The 21634-nt window shown below is 63.8% G+C and overlaps 1 protein-coding gene across 6 annotated transcripts in view; it reads left to right on the top strand.

Moving 5' to 3' along the window:
• Positions 1 to 21634, top strand: part of KCNQ1 (potassium voltage-gated channel subfamily Q member 1) — a 307094-nt gene that overhangs the window by 66563 nt on the left and 218897 nt on the right. For all 6 annotated transcript variants that reach the window (XM_082749162.1, XM_082749163.1, XM_082749164.1 and 3 more), the window contains 4 exons: positions 12570 to 12696; positions 13071 to 13149; positions 13525 to 13621; positions 14074 to 14214. In XM_082749162.1, the coding sequence (XP_082605288.1) occupies positions 12570 to 12696; positions 13071 to 13149; positions 13525 to 13621; positions 14074 to 14214 (444 nt within the window). The remainder of the gene's footprint in view (positions 1 to 12569; positions 12697 to 13070; positions 13150 to 13524; positions 13622 to 14073; positions 14215 to 21634) is intronic.

The raw sequence follows: 21634 nt of genomic DNA, 5'->3' as shown, positions 1-21634 counted from the left end.
GGTAAATTCTTAAATAAGACATTTTTAGAAGCTCGGGCGCTCAGCAAATAAACGTAGCCCCCACCCCCCGCCCTCGCTCCCTCGTCCCCGCTGGCTAAGGTGGCCATCACAGGGGTGGTTCTTCTCTGGGGTTAACGGCTTCAGCAGTGAGGTTCCGGGGCTGAAAATAAACCCCCTTTAGCCGACCCGTAGACGGAAATAGCCCCGTCTGGGGAAGACAGGAGATTTGCTTTAAATACGTGTAAAGCTGGCGGCCGGGCGGCTAACGGTGTCTGCAGCCGGGCTCGGGCGGCCTCTGGGCCTCCTGCTGCCCCACCACAAATTGCAGGGTGGCCCTCCCAGCTGCTCCTGCATGCGCGAGGCCCCGCGTGTGATTCACAGAACCCTGAGCCCCAAGGCCATGTGGTGGGGCTCCGGCGGGTGGGGGGGTTCAGGATCTGCTTTCTGGAAAACCCCACCTGCCTTTTTGACTGTTCAGAGCACTGGACACTACCACCCGCCACGCACCCACGGCCACTTTCTCCTGCCCCCGGGCCCTTGCTTCTGCTGATTGTTGGCCTGGGATGCCCCCTCCAGCATTTTGGGTTTTTTCTTCAGAGCCAAGAAGTTTTCCACGCCGTGGGGAAGGTGCAGGCCGGTGTTCACCTATGCGGAGGAGGACACCGTCTCACCAATGCCTGCAAGACCCCTCCCCGGGAGGAGAAGGCTTTGGGGCTGTGACCTGGACACCCACGGGGACCTTGATCCAGCTGTTGGTCTGACCTTGGTGATAACCTGGAGCCCCCAGGGTGCCTGTGTTGTCCCCCTCAGGCCTGAAGTGTGCAATCAAGGTGTTGGCAGGGGGATGGCTTCTGAGGCTGGGGGGGAGGTCTGTCCCAGCTTCTGGAGATTGCTGGCCATCTGCAAGGTTCCTTGGCTCACGGACGCATCACCCCGTCTCTGCTTCATCCTTGCGCGGCTGGTTCTCCACATGTGCCCACCATCTCCCTCTGTTTGTTAGGACGCCGGGCTTACTGGATCAAGGCCCACCCTAGTGACCTGGTCTTAGCTAATTGCATCTGACAAAGACCCTATTTCTAAATAAGGGCCTGTTCGCTGGTGCTTGGGCCCAGGACTTGAGCACATGAGACTTGGGGAGCACACTTTAGCCCCAGCAGTGTCTGGGCAAGGGGTGTGGGGCGGGCCTGTGAAGCAGGGGACACTGGGGGGTCATTCTGACTTGTCCTGTTAGGAAAGGCACATGGCCCTCAGGGACTGTTGTCACCTGTGGTCCAGCGGCTCCTGGCCTGTACCCTGCGCTTGATGCTGTGCTCACAGCCAGGGACTTGGTCAGAGGAAGGGGGACAAGAGATGTCCCTGTGCCCAGGAATTCTTGAAGGTGCTGCAGGGTTTCATGAAGTCTATGGAAGTGATGTTGGAGAGCCTTTGGTGGGGGACGGACAGGGAGGAGTTGCAGACAGAGTCCGGCAAAGCCACAGTAGAGGAAACTATGGCAGGAGCTCTTCTGATTGGAGCAGGTGTGGTTACAGGTTTTAGGAACCAAGGGCACTGAGTGACGGACAGATGGGCACGGTTCAGTGAAGCGTCCACACTCAGGAGCGAGGAGAGAAGAGGTAATGTGTTGACCACCTCTCCACCTCAAAGGAAAACTGAAGAAACAACAACATAAAATAGCAAAATAGTGGGGTAGGAAGAATCAAACCGGAAGTTCCAGTTTTACACTAAACGTAAATGGCCTGAACACCTCTGTCAAAGCAGAGGACTCTGAGAAAGGTCTTCGTCTTTATTTTTAACAAACACACTATTGAGAGGAGTTCAGTAAAGCAAACTAATAATGGGCAGTTGAAAAACAAAGGAACGGCCAAATAACCCTGGGCTGGTACATGCAAAAGCCGGGTGAGCAGTGCCTGCATCAGTGTCGAGACAGGCCTCCCCAGGGTACTACTTCTGGAGGAGACATATTTGTGAACTCTGATGTGGTAGAGAGCAAAAAAAAACTGGTAAAATGGAAGCTACTGGAAGTTCAGGACAACACAGATTAAGCATGATCACTGCGGGAGACCTTAATGCGCCCCTCAGAACAGGACGGTTCTGTGGGACACAAAACGAGCGAGGGTGTGGACAGCTCACGTTGCAGTGGGTTCTAATGGTAACGTGAAACAATGGTCCCTGTTACCTGCAGCCGTGTAACAAGCACCCCAAACCCCGTGCCGCCTCACGCCTGTCCCGAGGAGCTCCCCGAACTGGGGTGTGGGCAGGGCTCCGTGGGGGCGGCCCCTTCCTGCTCTGCCTGGCTCCGTCAGGCTTCCTTCCAGACCAGTTTCCAGGACGGGAGGTGCACAGGCCTGGAGAGTGGGCAGGATCACTCCGCCACCTTCTTGCGGTGCATGGAGCCCAGACACAGTGGGAGGAGCGGCAAAGAAGCTTGGGACCGCGTTTTAGAGCCAGCGCTGTGACTGTGGATCCTGCTAACAGAGGTTCTCTCTCCTTATGCCCATGGAACACCGTAGAACCAATCCTTCTGCTTAGCTGGGAAGAACCACCTAACAGGTTTTGAGAGGTTAAGATGCAGTTGGCTGTGATCAAAACCCAGGATGATTAGAAATAAACAGCTGTGAATTCACCACACAGACCCTGCTGTTTGGGAATTAAGCAGTGCTCCTCTCGGTCACCGTCAGAACCAACAGGAGATGGACGTGAGTGAGCCTGACACATAGGGTCATGGCCGATCGATCCCCCTGTGTGGTAGGAAGTGTGTTCCAGGCCTGACCCCCCAGCACCGACTGTGGACACCTGCATTCTTCATACCATTGCCCACTCTTTTTTTTTTTTTTTAATTTTATTTATTTATTTGACAGAGAGAAATCACAAGTAGGCAGAGAGGCAGGCAGAGAGAGAAAGGGGGAAGCAGGCCTACGCGGGACTCAATTCCAGGACCCTGAGATCGTGACCTGAGCCGAAGGCCGTGGCTTAACCCACTGAGCCACCCAGGCGCCCCCTTATTGCCCACTCGTACTAGTGGCTTCTTTGTGTGGCAATCTTGTGTCTGCATGCGGCTTGAAATTCACTTATTAAAAGCTGGGTCCCAGCACCAGGGCAGCTCGCTGAACCACCTGAAGCCTGTGTGACTGGAGTCGGCCTCAGTAGGCACCTGCAGTCCCTGGGCAGGGGCAGTGACCAGAGGGCGGCCTCCCTCAGAGGCGAGCCGGGCATCTTGCGATCCAGGGATGATGCGTCTGAGGCTATTAGGGCCGTGGGTGGGTGGGGCCAAGTGTCTGGTCTTGGTCTTCTACGCCTTGCCCCTTGCCGAATACACACATTGTCGTGGGGCTTGCGCCCCTCTGAGGTGCCACAGGTGACCCATGTCCCTGTGGACCTATAGACAGAGGAGGAGGAAGCTGGAGGTCCCCAGGAGCTGGGGGGCTCCTGTGGACAAACCAGCCCAAGCTTCGGCTGCAGGGACCACTGGCATGAAACCTGTCCTTGATTCTTCATGCTCTCCCCAAGGCCTTCAGGCCTCCAGCGGAGCCTGGAAAGACTCCTGGAGAAGGTGCCGTGTCTGCGAGGCGGGGCACCCGCCACCCACCCCCATCGGTCCCTGAGCCCAGGGGGGGAGACTGAGGTTGGGGGTACAAGGGCAGCCCAGGGGCCTGACCCCAAGCAGGGGGCCGAGGAGAGGGGTCCTCGGGGCCTCACTGCACCCACACACATGAGGGAGGCCACCAGCCCGACAGCAGTCCACTCGGGCAGTGGCTGGGGTGGGGAACAGCGCCGCAGCCCCTCACCAGGCCAGGGGGCTGGACAGCAGCTGTCGCCCCCTCACAGGGCCCAGCTGCTGGGTAGATGGGAGCGTCCGTCCCCATGGTGACAGAACAAGTCTCCCGGGCTCTCCTCCGTGGCCTGCAGAACAGCCGCCCCAGACAGCTGGCAGGTGGGGCTGGTTCTCGGGGGAAAGTGGCCCAAAGCCTTCTGAGACACCCCAAACCTGTGACGACCTCCCATGGGTGGGGATGCTCCCATGGTGGCTGGCCGGTCCAGGCTTTCCAGCCCCAGGCAGGGGCTTCTACCTCCTCACGGGGCCCTCTTGGGAATTTGGGGTGGCTGGCCCGTTGGGGAGAGGCTGCAGGGGGCCCAGAAGCACCAATGACTTTGGGCATCTGGGCCCCAGACTTCTGTGGGTTTGGGGGTCCGTGTGGCACCCACAGGGGCATAGTGTCTGACCTGGGGACATTGTGGGTCTACCTGGGTCCCTAGGCCCCTAGGCTGTGGCCCCCACGCCGGGTGAGGGGACGCTGGGGAAGAAGCAGGCACGGCCCCTCCCAGAGTTTGCCATACAGCCCTTTGAGTACAGAATGCTGCCGTGCTTGGGCTTGGTGCTGGACCGCGCTTGCAAAGTGAAGGCAGTCCCTGGCCTTGGGGAGACAGCCATGGGCGGGGGAGGGGTCCCCTCAGCCGGGATGCATCGCACTGCCCTGTCGGGAGCCTGGACGGGCCGGGGAGACACAGGTCAGGTCTGGGTGGAGGTGTTGACGGCTTGGGATGGCTCATACAGGTTTGGGGGGCGGGTCAGGAGGGGCATCTGGGCCAAGGGCAGCCTGAGGGGTCCTGAGACAGGTCTGGGGAGGCCTTGGACGTGTCAGACCCTGACCAGGCAGACTGTCCTCCTCCCGCGCCGCACCCTGTTCCCCGCCTGCCCCGGGGGGTTCCTCCTGTCTTGAGCCCTTTCACCACCGTGTCCTGTAGGTCCCTCTGTGCCATTTCCACAGACCCAAGGGGCTCTTCTCGTTTCAGACCCCCCTGCCGCAGGAGGTGGGCGCCCCCAGGACCCTCGTTTTGTTGATGAGGACGCTCAGGCGTTGGGTGGAGTGGCCACTGGAACCCCTGCCCTGGGGGTCCGGCGATGCTGGGTCTTGCTATCCTGGGGGGCAGTGGGGGCATTCAGGGGCCTGCCCCACTGCCCCAGCCCAGAGCTCCCCTCAGGCGTCAGGGCCCCTTCCCTGTCCTCCCGGTGGCTGACTTGGGGCCTGGCCCACGGGCCCTGTTAGGGCCACTTCGGGGAGCCAGGACCTTGGACAGGAAGCAGAGGGGTCCAGGGCCAAGGTTGTGGGGCCACACATTTGGGAGCCTGTGGGGGATAGCCCCCCGCGGTGGGGGTAGGGGCAGTTGACCAGGAGAGGCAGGTGGGGTATATTCCCCAGCCCAGCATGGGCCTCCTGCCCCCTCTGGGGGGCTGCGCCGTGGTGCCTGTTCCAACGTGGGGTCACTTGGGGTGGGTCTGGTGTCCCACAGGGTGGGCAGCGAGTGTGCATGGAGGGCCCCAGCTGTGCTCAGCACATGTCACCAGGAGGCCCAGGAGCCCTCAGCACGGGCACGCAGTTGGGAGCAGCTGGCCGCAGGCTGTCTGCGAACAAAGGGTGCTCTGAGCGGTCTGTAGACCTGCTTCGTGCTCTCGGGCCAGCTGGGAATGCTGAGAGCAGCTCCCCTGTGGCTTATCTGCTCCCACGTGGAGGTACAACAGCTGGGCCGGCCCCAAAGCTGTCCAGGCTCTGGGCTGGAGGGACCGCACCCTGCACCCCCCGCCCCGTGCGATGCCTCCTGGCCCCAGGCTGGGCCCCGGGTTTCCCAGGCGTGTGGGGGGAGGAGGGGAAGGTCCTCAGGCTGGTCACCCACGCCACTGTGCCTCTGCCAGTCTCCGCTCCCCCTTCTCCGCCCGCCGGGTCCCATCTGCCCTGGAAAGTCTGGGGATCCTTCTCCCCGAGGAGGCCTCTGGGGGGACCGGGAGTGCCTGCAAAGCCGTCCCCAGGGTGCGTCCCCAAGCCGGCCAGAGCCAGGAAGGCGGCGGTCCTCTTGTCCTTGGCCCCGATTTCTGCCCTCCCCTCCCCCACCGACAACCCGCAGGGCCCTCTGGCCCGCAGTCCCCAGCACTTAACCCCGGGGGGCTGGCCGTCCGCCTCTCCTGAACATTTTTCACGTAAAGATAACGGAGTAGTAACATCACAGAACCCGGGGACGGGCGAGAGGAAGGGTCAGGGAGGCGGCCTTTACTGTTCAGCCAAAGAGAAAATATTTTCCCTGCCCGAAGCCGGGCTGTAGGCTCAGCTCATCTGAGCGGTTTATCCGTCAGGCCGTCCAGCTGCCTGTCACACGTGAGCAGCCCGTGGCCGGGACGTTCCCGGGGCGTCTGCGGCCCGCGATGCCGGCAGCGCCGGCCTCCGCGCACACGGGCTTTGGACCATCTTCCCGCCGAGGATTCGCAGGCTGATAAGGAAGGCGCGTAGATAAGGTGACCAGTGACCTCCATCCCCTCCCGGCGCCGTGGGTCCCCAGTTACGAAACGCTTGAGTCATCGGCAACCTTTCCCCCGTGTGCGCTCGCGGGGAGACCAGATAAGCACCTGCTTTTCGGAACCTTTATCTGCCGTCCCGGGATTGGCAGCTCTGCTGTCACAGTCCCATCACCCCCAGAGCCTGAGGGCAGGTGCAGGCCGGTGTGCAGGCCACGCGCACCCTCCTGGGACTCGGGGCTCTTCTCCCTCAGTCAACTTGGACCTGGTATTTGTCAGCCAAACGGCGGAGTTTCGGGTCCGGGCCTCTCAGTGCCGAGCGGGGGGTGGGTGCACCTGGGCTGTGGCACGTCCGCGCTGGCTTGGGGCCCTCTGGGAGCGCCACGCACACTCGGGCCACACTGCGGTGAAACCGGGCAGGGGGGAAGTGGGGAGACCCCCCCTCGGTCACGGCACCACCCCAAGCTGGCCCTCTGCGCCTCCCGTTCCCTGCGGTCCCCGCGGGAGGAGGCCCTGCGAGGGCCCGGAGCAAGTGGCAGCCATGGAGATGGGGACACGTACCCCTCGGCCGCTCTGCGCCGCGTCTGGGGGCCCGGCTCCGGGCGCTACACACATCCGTGCTGTGCGGCCGGCCCACCGCCCGTCTCCGGGACACTCCATCTTCCCAAACAGAAACTCTATCCCCATGAGACCCCGACCCCACCCCCACCCCAGAGCTCACCCCACAGCCCCAGGGCCCACGGCGCGGCTTCCTTGTTTAAAAATCGCACCGTGTCCGTTCTGCCCTCCTCCCCAGTCTGTGCTGCGGCCGGCGCCGGCTCCCGTGCTCTCCCCTCGTCGGCACGCACCCCTTCTTTCTCTGCTCGCCCCCGTGGACAGGTGGGCGGCGCGCAGGGTGGCCGTGGTCAGTGTTTCCATTGTGAACGGGGGGCGCGTACTTGTGGAATTAGTGTTTTTGTTTCTTTCGGGAAACCCCCAGCAGTGCAGCGGCTGGGTCGTCGGCTCTGTTTCAACCCCCCGCGGACCCTCGGTCCTGCGGTCCGGAGCGGCTGTCCCGGTGAGGGCTGTCCCGGCGAGGGCTCTGTCCCCCATGGAGCGGAAGGGGTCCCCTTCCCCGCGCCCTCGCCGGCACCTGTTTCCGGCGTGGTTTTGGCGTGAGCCGTTCGGACTGGTGCGAGGTGGCGTCGCGTCCTGACTCTAATCTGGCTTTCCCTGTCGCCTGGCCGGCTGGAGCCTCTGCTCACGCGTCTGTCCGTCCCTCCTGTCTTCTCTAGAGAAACGTCTGCTCGGATCCTCTACCTGGTTTTTTTGTTTTTTAAAGATTTTATTTATTTTGACAGACAGAAATCACAGGGAGGCAGAGAGGCAGAGAGAGAGGGGGAAGCAGGCTCCCTGCTGAGCAGAGAGCCCGACGTGGGGCTCGATCCCAGGACCCTGAGATCATGACCCGAGCCGAAGGCAGAGGCTTTAACCCACTGAGCCACCCAGGTGCCCCTCTACCTGGTTTTTAATCGGGCTCTTGCCTAGGAACTGTGTGCTTAAAAGTCTAAATCATACCCACGACGCCACCGTGGACCAGCCCTTCCACCGGCCGCCAGGGAGACCCCGCGGAGAGCCCAGGCTCGGCCTGGACTGAGGCCCCTGGGACGACACGAGGGAAGGCTGCTCAGCCCCTCGGCGTCCTGTAGGTGCTTCCGTCTGCACCTCTGTCTCGCGCCCACCGTGGCTCGCGGGGCCTGCAGCCGGGGCCAGCTTGGTCTGTCTATATGACGGTATCTGGGGCAGGAGGGGTCCCTTTGTCCCTCTGGTTGGACTGTGGTCTCGGCGAGATCCCGGTCACAAGCACAGCCTCTCTCCTTGTGTCTGCGGGGCAGAGCTCAGGGCCATGCTCCACCAACAGCCCAGCCTCCTGGTCTGCATCCTTGACCCGGGTGCACTCCCAGGGTCAGGCGGGCCCAGGTGGGCCCAGGTCGGGCTGGCCGAGGGCGCCTCTGGGCTGGCTGTCTCTGGAGGGAGAGCCAGGTGGCTTCCACGGGGCTGGTGGACGGGGCTTCCGGGGGGTGGAGGCGGGTTGAGCTGGGCTGAGAAGGGTGTAAGAACCCAGAGAGGCGCTATGTGTGTGGGGGGGGCACCGAGCCCTGGGGGGGCTGGGTCGGGGCAGCCCCTGGGGTATGGGGCTGCCGTGGGGCGATGGGAGGCTCTCAGGACAGGCTGGGGTGAGGCCCTGGAATGTAAGGACACTGTACGGACAGCGAGGAGGGGCAGTGGAGGCTCGAGCGCGGGGTCCAGGGGAGGTAACAGCGGTTAGCAGCCTCTGCAGGGAGCCTGAGGCCCCTTTCATCCACCTTCGGGCTTGCTTAGGGCCTGGTATGTGAAGACAGATGGCCCTTGGGCCTGTTCTGTCGGAGTGGACAAAACCGAGAGGGTGGTCGGTGGGGGTGGGGGGTCACCCCCCTGAGTCTGGGCCTTGAGGCTGGAAGCTGGGCTCCCTCAGCCTGGAACCAGGAAGAAGGGGCCCTGCCCTTCCGTGAGCCTGCTGTGCACGGGGGGTACGGTCCCTGAAGCCGGCTGGCACCAGGGATGACGGGGTCAGCCTTCTGCAGGCCCCATACCATCCCCCACCCCCAAGTCTCCGCAAGTGGACGGTCCGTCCCAGTCACACCCCCACGCAGCCTCCAGCCTGGGGCGGCCAGGGCACCTCCATGACATCCTCCCAGGGCCCTGCTGGCCCAGCGCCATGGGCTAGCCCGGCCGGCCCTCCCGAGCCCAGGTCAGTGGACAGGCGGCTCTGAGAGAGAGCACAGGGCCAGGCTGGCCAGGAAACCTGTTCCTGGGAGTGCTTGAGCCACGGGGAGCCCCCGGAGGGCCCAGCCAGCAGCGTCTGGGGCAGAGGCCCCAGCTGAGGCCTTGACCCTGTGCAGCACCCTACCCAGAGTCCGAGGCTGCCCACGGTAGAGGTCATTTGGTCTCTGAGCAAACGTCCATCCGCTCCGTCTCGCGCCTCTGGACAGTAAAGGGCTTCCTCCCGCCCTTCCCAGCGTGCCGGCCGCACAGCATCCGTGAGCTGGGCCCTGCCTGGGTCTGGGCCTGCCTCCGACTCCACGCGCGCCCTGTGCAGCCCGCCGGGCCTCGTGCTGCTTTCCAGCCTCAAACAGGATTTGAGGATTAGCATGGTTTTAAATTATTCCTACACCTCAGCCCTCCAGAGGGGAACCACGTTCTCAGACGGCCGGCCCTGGGAGGGCAGGGGGAGCTCGAGCGGCCGCCAGCTCTCCCGACGTGTGAGAGAGAGCAAGACAGTCTGGGAGGCGGGGGAGACACAGCCACCCTGTTAGCTACTTGTTTATTGAAAGGTTTTGCTGTTGTTGTTGTTGTTTTTAACAAGACGTTTCTAGTGCTTTAAATCTCTTTAGGACACAGCTGGGGAGGGCGCTTAAGTAACAAGGAAATACTTGCAAATGAGACAAAAACCAGAGAGCGTTGAGCCCGGGTGGTGAGTGGGCTGTGGAGCTGGGACGGAGGCGCCCAGGACGGTTCCTCTGGGGACCACCTGGCGGCCAGGGGAGCCCTCCTCCGTGAGGATGCCGGCGCCCGTGTCTCCACTCCAGGGACAAGGCAGGCGGCCAGATGCCGGCCCACCCTTTCCGTTCCCCGCGGGCTCCTCCCTGACCACGGGCTCATCCCGCCGCCCGGGACCCGGCAGGGCCAGGTTCTCGGGGAGCACGTGCACGAGACGGAGACCTGTGCACGGGCCGCGCTCAGCCCGCTCACCGGCCCGTCTGCGTCTCGCGGCCGTTCATTCAGGAGATCCGCGTGGAGCGGGGGCTGGGCGGTGTGCGTGGCCCTGGCCCTGGTGGGCTCAGCCAGCCTCCAGCCCAGGCCGCGGCCCCCAGAGCCATGGGCTAGGGTAGGATCCGAAGCCATCCCAAGAGGTCATGGAGCCTGCAGGTTCGTGTCCCCTTGCCTCGCTCGCAGCCCCCTGCAGGGTTCCACGTTACGGACGGAGAACTTCTTTGCAGAAGGGAGGAGGTCACCTTTCCTGCCGTTATCCGCCGAGCTGACCCCCAGCCCAGGCTGGCCGGCAGAAGCATCCTAGTCAGTGACACTTGGGAGCCAGGGGACCCTGTCCAGCCTCCCCCTCGTGGCAGGGAGAGCCGTGGTGGGGCCTGGGAGCAGGGGCCCCCTGCCAGGGCCAGACACCAGGGGCAGGATAAGATGGGGCAGGGGGCCGTCCGGAGGCCAGCACGCTGGTCTCTTTCCCTCGGCAGCATCCCCGGGATCAGTCCATGCTGGCAGTGTCAGCATCTCTTCCATCTGTAAGGCTGAGTGATAGTCCCTTGTATGGACAGACCCGTTTTGGTTGGCTGTTCAGGGTTCCTTGAGACGCCGCATGAATTTAGGATAAGTTTTTCTGTTTCTCTGAAACACACGAGCCGTGGGGGCTTGGGGAGCGGCAGTGCCGCATCTGTAGATAATTCTCGGGGCATTGGCCTCATGGCCTCGTGCACCTGCGTGTCTCCTTCTGTCCCTTGTCCCAGCGTTTTCCCGTTTTTGCCCTGCAGGTCTTTGTCCTCCTTGGTTAATCCATGACTGTTTCATTCTCTTCGACGCTGCCGTAAGCGGTAGCGTTTTTGTCATTTGTTGCGAAGGTGATTCGTTGGCGGTGGAGAGAGCGCGATGATTCTAGCGGGCTGACTCTGTACCCAGCCTTGCGGAATTCTAGTAAGATCTGACAGGTGCGTGTGGGGGGATCCATGGAGTTTCCTACGTGTGAGGTCACGTCCCCTGAGAACAGAGGCCGTCTCACTTCTCCTTTGCCCTGGCGGGATCTCGGAGCCCGGTGGCGCACGCACGGGCGGCGGGGGTGTTCTTGCCTCGCTCCTGACCGTGGAGAGGTAGCTCCTGTCCTCAGTGGTGTGCTGCTTACTGTGGGGTTTCCAGATGTGGCGTGCGTTAGGTGCTGGTGGTCTCCTTGTCGTCCTGACTTGTTCCTTGCTTGCAGCACAAAGTGCTGTGGCATTTTCTCACACTTTTTTGTGTCAATGGAGGTCATGCATTTCTTTTCCTTCTTTCTGTGAACACGATGTGTTCCTGCGATCGATTTTCTTATGCCGAACCATCCTTGCATTCCAGACCTGAATCCCACATGGCCGTGGCCTGGATCTCTCCAACACGCTCCAGAGGCAGCTCGGGTCCGGGGCCGGGCCCCTCTGCTCCTAGGGGTTTCTTCTGGCTTTGCTCTCAGGCCTGCCGGCCTCATGGGATGGGTTAGGAAGTGCTCCCTCTTCTTCTGTGTTTCAGAGAAATTCGAGGAAAATTGATGGGTTCTTCTCTGAACATTTGCTAGTATTCACCAGTGGAGCTTCAGGTCCCCTCCGTTGACCGATGATGGCTTCTCTTTGATGGGAGAGCGAGGTCCCTGGTCCAGTCTCCTCACTAGCTATGGACCTAGTAAGGTTTCCCAGGTCCTTCTGAGAAACCTCGGTAGGGTTGTGTCTCTTGGAACCTGTCTGCTTGGTCTGGGCTGCCTGGTTTCCTTTGAACTTGATTCTTCACCCGTCTTCCACCCAGCAGTCCACCCAGCAGTCCCTGTGTCCATGGCCCGTCCATCGTCCGTGGCCTGGATGTGAGCCCTCAGCGCTCTGGCTTCTGCTCCTTGGGTTGGCCTGACCGCAGACTGAAATGGGGAACCGCTGTGGCTGGAGCCCTGACTGTGGTCAGCACTGCCGAGGGGCACTGGTCCACAGCAGACCTGGTACCCGCCCTTCCTTGGACGGGACGGCCAGAGGTGGCCTCTGAGACCCTTCCCCTGCTGCTCCGGGTGCCCGCCCCCACCCGACCACCCTGGGAGCTACTGCGTCTCGGCCCCAGGGAAGGCGGCCAAGCACCCCTGGATGGGGTGTCCTGGCTGGCATGGGGGCTCTGAAGCAAAACAGGGACTACCCCACAAGGACGGGTGTCCCCAGCACCCAAATCAAGATGTATGGCCTGAGCTCTGGGGACCCTGTGGTTCATGTGAGTGCTGGCCAGAGAATGCGGGCCCCAGACACCATGTTCCTCATGTCCCTGGGCGACGTCCTTGGTGTGGCCATCCCCTTGGGCCTGCTTGGGCCCTGGTCAGAAGAGCAAGCGGGTGTCTGCTGCTGGTGGACCCGGCCTCGGACTGCCGCCCTGTCCAGGTGGGCCCCGCGGTCCGCTCCCCCCACCCCCGGCAGACCAGGGCCTGGGCCGCTGCCCGCGGGCGTCTCTCATGGAGGCCCCCAGCTCACTCCCCTTTGCCCCGCAGGAGATTGTCCTGGTGGTGTTCTTTGGGACGGAGTACGTGGTCCGCCTTTGGTCAGCAGGCTGCCGCAGCAAGTACGTCGGCATCTGGGGAAGGCTGCGCTTTGCCCGGAAGCCCATCTCCATCATCGGTGAGTCCCGCCTGCCCCCGCGGAGCTTCGCCCCCAGCTTCCTGGCCACGGGTTGGGCACCCTCCCCGGGAAGGGGGATCCGGCAGGGTGGGCTCCATCATGAGTGCCAGCAGACAGAGACCCCCTAAGGCCACGGGGTGACCCTCTGTGCCCGGCTGTGGAGGAGGCAGCCTCAGCGGCTGCTCGCGGGGACGGCTTGGTCGCACTGGACACGGCGTTGCGGGGGGTCTGCCGCCCCAGCGGCCTGGGAGGTGGGCCTGGGTGTGCCTGAGACACAGAGCCGGTCTCCCTGTCCGAGGGGCCATGTCCTCCCAACCGCGAGGCTCCTTCTCCTGAGCCGGTGCCTGGCTGGGTGACACGCCATCCCTCCCCAGACCTCATCGTGGTCCTGGCCTCCATGGTGGTCCTCTGCGTGGGCTCCAAAGGGCAGGTGTTTGCTACCTCGGCCATCAGGTACAGTGCGCCACAGGCTGTCCCGGCTGGGCTGTGAGAACCGCAGGCAGCGTCCTGGGGGAGGGGGCGCAGGCTCTGACCCCACACGGACTTAGGTTTCCCCGGGTTGGAGGCCCAGCATGAGCCCTTCTAGGACTTGGGCTGGGACCTAAACTTCTGGGGACCTCAGTCTGCTCATCTGCCCACTGGGGTGATCCCAGGGCCTCCCCCAGGAGCAGAGGAGTTTGGAGACCTGAGGGTTGGGTGGGGCCTCCCACCCCGTGCTTGAGGGGGCGGTTCTGAGCCAGGCTTTGAGGGGCGGCCCCGGGGCAGGAGCTGGGGGGAGGGGCTGAGCAGGTGAGCCGGGCGCAGGGCACAGCGACATCTCCCCCACAGGGGCATCCGCTTCCTCCAGATCCTGCGGATGCTGCACGTGGACCGTCAGGGTGGCACCTGGAGGCTGCTGGGCTCCGTGGTCTTCATCCACCGCCAGGTGGGCGGACTGGGTGGAGTGCAGGGGACCGGATGGCGGGTGAGGGGGTGCACAGACGAGGTAGCCACCCTCTCGGCCAAGGGCAAAGAGCTGGGGGCAGAGTGTGGGACAGAGTGCGGGACGGGGAAAGGGGCTCAGAGAGCTCAGCGCCGCGGACGAGACGGGGGCTGTCCTGCGAAGGTGAGGCACGGTCGGAGCTTGTGCGAGCCGGCCTGTCCCTCCGGGCAACAGCTGCGGCCCGACATCGGCTGCGGAGGATGGGGTGGTGGCGCATGGGCCGAAGTCAGTGTGGGCAGGGGAGCCACGCGGGGACTCATGGCGAACCGTCGGGAGAGCCCGGAGCTTGCCGGGGGCCGGCCCCCCAGTCTGCGATGTCTGTCCGGAGCGTGGGTAGGGAGGCCGGGCCGCCCCGAGGCCTCAGCTGACGTGCCCTCCGCCCGCCCCGCCCCCAGGAGCTCATCACCACCTTGTACATCGGCTTCCTGGGCCTCATCTTCTCCTCGTACTTCGTGTATCTGGCCGAGAAGGACGCCGTGAACGATTCTGGCCAAGTGGAGTTTGGCAGCTACGCGGACGCCCTGTGGTGGGGGGTGGTAAGTGGGGGCACGCCGGGCAGCGGCGGGGCCGGGGGTGTCAGGGTCTGGGGCCCCGTGGTAGACCCTTCGTGCCCAGAGGACACTATGGGGAGGTTCTCGGTGTCTCGGAGCTGGCATATGGGTGTCTGACGGGGCAACGGGGTGTGTGCGGAGGCCGGGAGCTCCTGCCCGCCCCCAGGCTGGGCTCTGTGTGGCCTGTCCCAGGGCACCCACCATCCATCCTTCGCTCTGGCCACGTGGGGAGGGGAGGGTCAGGCGCAGGGCCTGTCCAGGAGGGTCTGTGCTGGCCCCGGGAGTGTCCCTGTGCCGAGGAGTGCAATGCTGGACAGCAGATAACCCAGGACGTGAGGGTTGAGTCCTCGAGGGAACGGAGGAGCGCTCCCCTTTCTGGACAGTGCACCAGGCTTGTAGGTGCGGTGGCTGGGCTCTACCCCCGAGACATGAGGGCTCCCCGGGCTGCAGAGATGGGCTCCTTGGGCACACGACGGTGGGGTCCGGCACCCCGGCTTCACTTGTAAGTGGCCAGAGCCTGGGCTGGGTGGCTCCGGGCTCGCTGGGCTGCCAGTTTGCGGGAGAAGTGGACGTAAGGCGGGCGGGTTCCCAGCAGGCCAGGCTTGTGGGAACGGGGGACATCCCACCAAGGACCGAGTTTGGCTGTGGACAGCCAGGCATGGCCCTCGCCAGCCACATGCGTCCCGAGTCCTGCCTGCGTCCTTGCCGTGTGGCCCGCGGAGTGACCGCTGAGGGCATGAGGGGCGCCCGTGACCACACCCTCCACCGCAGCTCGGCCTTGTTGGGAGCAGGGTCCTGGGCACTTCTGTGCGGGGCGGCTGGTAGCTCCCCCAGCCGCAAGGACTGCGAAGGGCCCGGGAACCACATGGGCAAGGCTGTGCCGCAGCCCGGGACGGACAGCTGCTGCGCGGAGGGACGGGTTGTGGCCACAGGCCGGGCCCTCACGCTTCCACTGTTCCCTTCTTCAGACGCTGGGGTGCAGCCGGCTAGTGCCCCCACAGGCTCTAGGACAGAGCCGGCAGCAGCGGAGTGGGAAACAGCAGAGGACAGTGGCCCTCATTACAGGCTGAGCGAGACTTGGTGGGGAGCCCCTTAGAGCTGGGGGTGGGGCGGCAGACATCCAGGCTCGTTAGGGTCGGGGGGTGCAGGGACACCAGCTGTGGCGAGGCCTTGGGGGCAGGACAGAGTCTTGGGGGCACTGGGCGGGGGGTCACAGCCATGGCAGGCCCCAGCCAGCTCTGCCCCCGGTCTTTTCCCGTCCAGAAAACATGGGCCTTGCTCTCTCCTGGGGCTCGCCACCCTCTTCCTGAAAGGAGGCCCATCCCAGTTGGACTGGGGGGGTTGGGAAGCCTTGCTGTGGCCCCCAGGCCGGCCCACGCCCCGCCGTGCTTGTGTCTCACGCCTGCAAGGCCAAGCACGCGGGGAGGCCCCGATGTTGGTGAGTCTGTGTCTTTTCTGGAAGCTCCCGGTGTGCCAGGCTGCTCAAGGAAGGGAAGGACATGCTGACCCAGCTCTGGGCCGGTTCCAGCCCCGGTTCCAGCCCCGGTTCTGGCATCCGTGAGCCCCCTTGGCCCAGGTGCGGCAGCCCCTAGCAGGTTAAGGCGGGAGGGCTCAGCCCCCCATGGGCAGCTTGCCAGTGGCGGGTGGAGGGGCCAAGCCCCGGGGACGGGCCCATGGGGGGACAGGCTGCCCAGAGCCAGGAGGAAGTGTGTGGGTGATCGCCCGAGGACCGGCTGATAAGTGGTGCCCAGCCTTGGGGCTGCCCTCCCTGCCTTCGCGGGCGGCCCCAGGCGCGGCAGGCGGCTGAGGCTGCTCCCCTGCCCCCAGCCCTGGGCCGAGCAGCGCCCCCACTCCCACACCTGTGCAAACATCCGCCCGCCGGCCGGGAAAACAGCCCCTTTGTGCCCAGCTTGGCACCGGTGCCCCAGCCTTCGCCGTCAGCTGCAGCCCCAGCCTCGGCCACCGCGGGCCCTGGCCTGGCCATTGTTCCCGCCAGGCCCTGCGCCTCTGGGCCGCCCCGGGCCCCCCGCCCCCCGGGGCTCCGGGGCAAACGGCTCCCATTCATAGCCGCGGCCGCCCCTGCAGCTGTCCGGGCAGGAGCGGCCCCCAAGGCTTGAGTTATGGCCTGTGTTCCTGGCGCGTCTCGGACAGACCTCAAGAAATGCAAGATGGGGCCGGCCCTGATTGGGGCTTTCCAGCGAGTTTGGGGATTCGCAACTGCGCCCAGCACTCGTTCTCTGCCCCTTCCCCATGTCCTGTCTCCCTTTCCCTCCGCAGGAGGGGGCGCCGGCTCCGAGGCTCCCTGCCCGGGGCAGACAGGAGAGGGGGTGCTACCCTGGGACACCCATGGGGGGCTGGCAAAGGCCACAGGCCGGACCATTTCTGGTCTCCACACTGTGTCCGTCCTGGGCTTCGTTTGCGCTCCCCACGGCCCTCACCCCACAGGCTGGGCTGGGGGCAGACCAGAAGCCAGACTGGCTTCTCAGGGATGTGCACGATAGACCCTGAACCGGGCGTCTGGGCCACCGGGAGGTGAGACAGGGCCATCTCCCGCGTGGGGAGAGCGGGGGAGCTGGTGCGCCGAGGCCCTGGAGCCCATCCGGGCTGGGGGTGTCTGGGGGTGGCCCCAGGTGTCCTCAGCCTCTGGGCTCAGCAGTGTCTGTGGTACGGACGGATGACTGAGTTCACGAGCCGTGGCACCGGGGACAGCGGGGTATCTACCTCCCGGCAAGCCTGTCGGAGTCCCACAGTCTGAGGCACTTAAGACAAGAGCAGCGAGGTCTCTCCTAGTCTGGAGGCCAGAAGTCCAAGATGGACGCGTGGGCAGGGCCGCAGTCCCTCCGGAGGCTCCGGGGAGGTCCTTCCTGCCTCTTCCAGCTGCCGGGGCTTCAGGCTTCCCTGGGTGTGCGGCCACATCTTCTGTCTCTTGTGAGGACACTTGTCTTGGGTTTAGAGCCTGCCCAGGAAGACCAGGAGGGTCTGCAGCCCGCTCTGCCTGCAGCCACCTCGACAGAGGCCCTGTTTCCAAACGCGCTCCTGTTCTGAGGGTCTGTGTGGGCCTGACGTCTAGGGGGACACGTTCAGCCCAGGGTGGCGGAGTCCCAGCCAGACTTCACGAGAAGCAACCCCCCCCCCAAGCCTTGGTTCTAGGTCGTCTGACAGGGGTGTCCGCTCAATGGCTGAGTGTCTCCTCTCGTCCCGCAGCCCGGGGGTGGCGCCCTGCCCCCCTCCGCCCCCCCAGGGGTGGCGCCCCGTGCCCGGCTGCTGAGGCGTTTAAGACTTTTCTTCGGCCTTGGAACAAAATGCGTTTGTTTGTGTTAAAGTTTGAGTGGAGGGAAAAGCCGTTTTTGCAAACACGGGCTCCTCTGTTTAGCGCCCGGGGGTCTCTCAAATCCGGACGCTGCCGGGCTCTGTTCACCCCGTGCTCTAAATTTAGTCTTTTTAGAGTGAATGCGCTGGAAGCCCGTCCCTGCCTTTCAACCGCCGTTGAGAGTCTGATTCCCGTTCCCTCTCTCCTCAGCCGACAGTTCCAGAAGGGTCCAGCCTCTAGGGCTGGACAGTCTCCTGGCCAGGTGAGGTCAGCTGGGCCTGGGGCCTGAGTAAGGGCCTGGGTGAGGACAGGACCCCCCCCCCCCCAAGACATTCGCATGGAAGCCCCGTCAGCACCACCAAGAACACAGCCAGTGTCAGGACCTCCCCATAGCTGGAAAAACTGAGGCCGGTGAGCCTGGGGTTGGCAAGCCAGGACCCCACCTCAGCACTAAGACCCCACCCATTCTGGGGCTCTCTCTGCCTGGAGCTCTCTGCAGAGCCTGCGGGTGCTGTGTGGTTGAGAACCAAAGTCTCCAGGACCCCAGCTTGTGCCTGTAGACCACCGGGTGTGGGGGAAGGACTGTGGGCTCCTTCCCCGAGAAAGGACCTTGGCGATGGGTTTTGCAGGTTGAGTAGGAGCCCACAAGGTGAGTGCGGCGTCTTGTACCTCCTGCCCATGGGCTGATCCCTGGGGGGTGCGAGGGAGTTCTTCTGTGACTTGGCGGGCCCCGTGAAGGCAGCAAACAGGGTTCATTTCTCCTGGGGGGGGGGTTCAGCTCGTGTCTGTGAGGGCAAGAACGCTCCAGGTTCAGCCTTTTGGGAGGACACGGGGTCGGCATGAGGGAACGCTGTGAGAGGAATCCAGGTGACTCCGTGATTAGGAGCTCCGCCACCCACCACCTGTGTGGCCTGCACGGGTTCCCTGACCTGTCCAGGCCCATTTGTAAACTCGGTAGCGAACGAGTACCCACACCCACCAAAGCTGGGGAAGTCACGTCAGCAAGGACATGGGAAGCCTGGGGCCCTGGGCACCCAGTGAGGAGGCAGCAAAGGCTGGCTGTGAACCATGGGGGGCCCTTGCGAGCCACAGCTCTCTAGGTCTTCCCCAAAACCAGACACTTGGGTTGGACCCGTAGCAGCCTAATTCACACTAAAGTGTATATGGCTGCCATGGTCCAGTCACACCCCTGAGCCCTTCTGGTTTAGAGAACCTCGCTCTGCCCCTGACCAGCTCCCCACTTCTAGCACTTTCAGCCCCTTTCGGAGCAGGTGTTTCGGCCCCTGCTGACGCCAAGGGCCTCATGTTTCTGATCCCTGTCCCGAAGACCTGGGCAAGGCCAGTCACATGGAAGGGGCTCCTAGATGCCTCCGGAGGGGCGGGGGGGAGATGAGGGGGACAGACCAGTGTCCACTTCCAAAGATGTCAACTCAGCGGCACTGTTGAACTGGTCCTGGGGCCAGTGAGCATGGGATTGGTCCGTTCCTCAGTTTCCCCATCCGTAAAACGGTGAGGCCGCAGAGTGCCTCCTCGGGTTGGCGTGGGGCTCGCCGGGTCCTCAGGCCCGGGAAGGCTGCAGATGAGGACTCTCCTTAGACTGTCCGGCCCTCCCGGGGAGGCCGGCTCTTGGCAAGAAAACCTACTTCTCCACGCACAGATGTGATGGTGCGTTGCTGCTGTCCTGCCCAGTGCCGGCGCAGCGACACGGCAACAGCCTGCGTCTCCTGCTCTTAGAGCTATAGCCACGGTCTGCACAAGGTCATTTTCAGGGTCCCTGGAGGACCTTCTCTGCCCTGGCAGTCAGGGAGGGCTTCTTGAGGTGGTGACATCTGAGCTGAGACCTGAAGTGGAGTCAGACCTGAAGCCCTGCTACAGGGTGGACACGTCAGCCTCTGTGCCGGCCTCTGGGCTGTGCACAGGAGAAGGGCAGAGAGAGGGGTCCTGGCTACCCCCTGTCTACGGCGTGCCGTCTGCGGGTCCTGTCCGAGCCCGCCGGGGCTGGAGCCCGAGCTCCCTGTGAGGGAGACTGTGGACTCACGGAAGGAGAGGCTCCGGTCTGTGCAGGTCTGTGTTCAGGGACTTTGTTCTGCCCAAGGAAAGGAAGTCCGTTTCTTTTGGGGTGTTTGCTGTCTTTTGACCCATTGTTTGCCTGCCTGGCCGGGCGGTTCCCCAGCCCCCGTGTGCCATGCCTTCATGGCGGTTTCCCACCAGCCAGGCCAGGGCCCCCAGGGCAGCCCCGTGGTGGCCGGGGCCAAGCGTACCCTCAGGACCAATGCCTGAGGACCCCTGCCCCTGCCAGTCACAGCCCGAGACCGTCCTGCCACCCTGACCGCCCCCTTTGTGTCCTCCAGGCCTCCTCCAGGCAAGTTGGTGGCCCGTGGTGGCACGGCAGTCTTTGGCCAGGGCTTTGCTCTGCAGCCGTGCCGTGTCGTGGTGTGGACCAGTGGGCTGTGCCCGCTTAGTCACTTACCAGTGATAAGACCTCGCGCACAGCGCCTGCCCTTGTCCGCCTCGGCTTCTCCTCCATAAGCTGGTCCCTAACTCATGCCACCATCCCAGCTGGCCAAGTGGATGCACCACTGGTGTGAGTCCCTCGGTGTCTACACCAGCACTGCTGTCACACCCACACGTGGACAGATGGCCACGCTGCCTCCCGATGGGCCGACCAACCCCCCAGGGCAGCCCCAGTTTCTAGGCTGGGTGTTGGAGGTTGGCCTTCCAGAGGCTGCTTTAGAGAGGAGCACAAAACACCGGGGCCAGCTTCTCAGGGGATGGTTCTAGAAAGTTCCCTCAACCTCCTGTCCCTCAAAACGTGAGCAAAGAAACAGAGACAAGCACACACGCCAGCGCCAGCCTCCAGAGGATGACGGCGGCTCGGTTCCCCTCCGGCCTGCCCCCACGACCTGTCCCCGGTGTCACACGTCTGCGGGTTGGCATGTGAGCTGGTCCGCCTGGGCCGCTGCCTAGTGGCCGGCCCCCAGGGGAGGGCCGCGGGGGCTGTGCTGTGTCTCCCCACGTCTGTGGGCCCAGGATATGCAGCTCTGCACCCCGGACCACCCTGACTGGGGGGCAGCTGGCGAGCACAGTGGCCGGAGAGGGGGTGCCCTGAGCTGCCCGAGTCTGTGACCTCAGGAAGAACAGCAGCTCGCGGGGGGGCGGGGGGTGGATGGGCCTCCGAGAGCCAGAGGACGTCGGTAACAACGTGGGTCTGTGACCTGGTGTGAGAGGCACGTGCCCTCTGCAGGGTGGGGGACGCCTGGCTGGCCACCCCTTGTGCGCCGGCCCGCCGCAGGGAGCCCTGGCACCCCAGCTGTCGTGGGGCTGGCGGGTCGGGGTGCTGGTTGGTCTGCTCAGGGAGATGGTCTTGGGGGCCTGCCTGTGGCCCTCCATTTGCTTTCCCGTCACCAGGTTTGTTTGTTTGTTTTATTCATTATGGTCATTTAAAAGGTCGTATGCTTGAGTTTTCCGCGACGCCCTTAAACCTAGCCCCCGAGGTGGGAGCCCCCCGCCTCACCCTGCCCAGCAGCCGCTCGCACACTTACTGGTCTCAGGTGCTTTCTGTACTCTCAGCGGTCGCCGTGGACCCCAGAGAGCCTCTGCCCGTGTGGATCATACCTCTCCACGCTCAGCGCGGAGGAAAGTACCCCTGAGCCATTTTAAGAAGTTTTCTTGTTTATTTATTAAAATGGCAACAGACCCGCTCTACGTTTATATAAATAAAAAGACTTTACGAACATTTTTACTTTCTCGGAATGGCTAGGTGTAGCTCTAACGTCGCCCTCCGCCGTTGGCAGCCCCAGACCTGCCCTCGCTCCGCACGCCCGGGGGCTCTGCACAGGCAGCTGCGGCCCAGGCCTCCCACGCGGGGCGCAGGCCGTGGGAGAGGACGCCCTGCGGACAGGGGGCTCCAGGCTTCCCCGGGGCCTCTGACCAGCCAGCTGGTCGTCAGGCTGGCCCTCAGCCCTGGGGTAGGCACCTGCACGCGGTCTGGGTGTGCACGCGCGCGCGTGTCTGTGCATGTGTGGGTGTGCATGTGCGTGTGCACGTGTGTGTGCACGTGCGTGTGTGTGCATGTGCACACGTGTGGTGCCCCAG

The sequence above is a fragment of the Mustela nivalis genome (assembly GCF_964662115.1).
Source record: "Mustela nivalis genome assembly, chromosome: 9".
Lineage (NCBI taxonomy): Eukaryota > Metazoa > Chordata > Mammalia > Carnivora > Mustelidae > Mustela > Mustela nivalis.
This window is presented reverse-complemented; position numbering and strand designations above follow the sequence as displayed.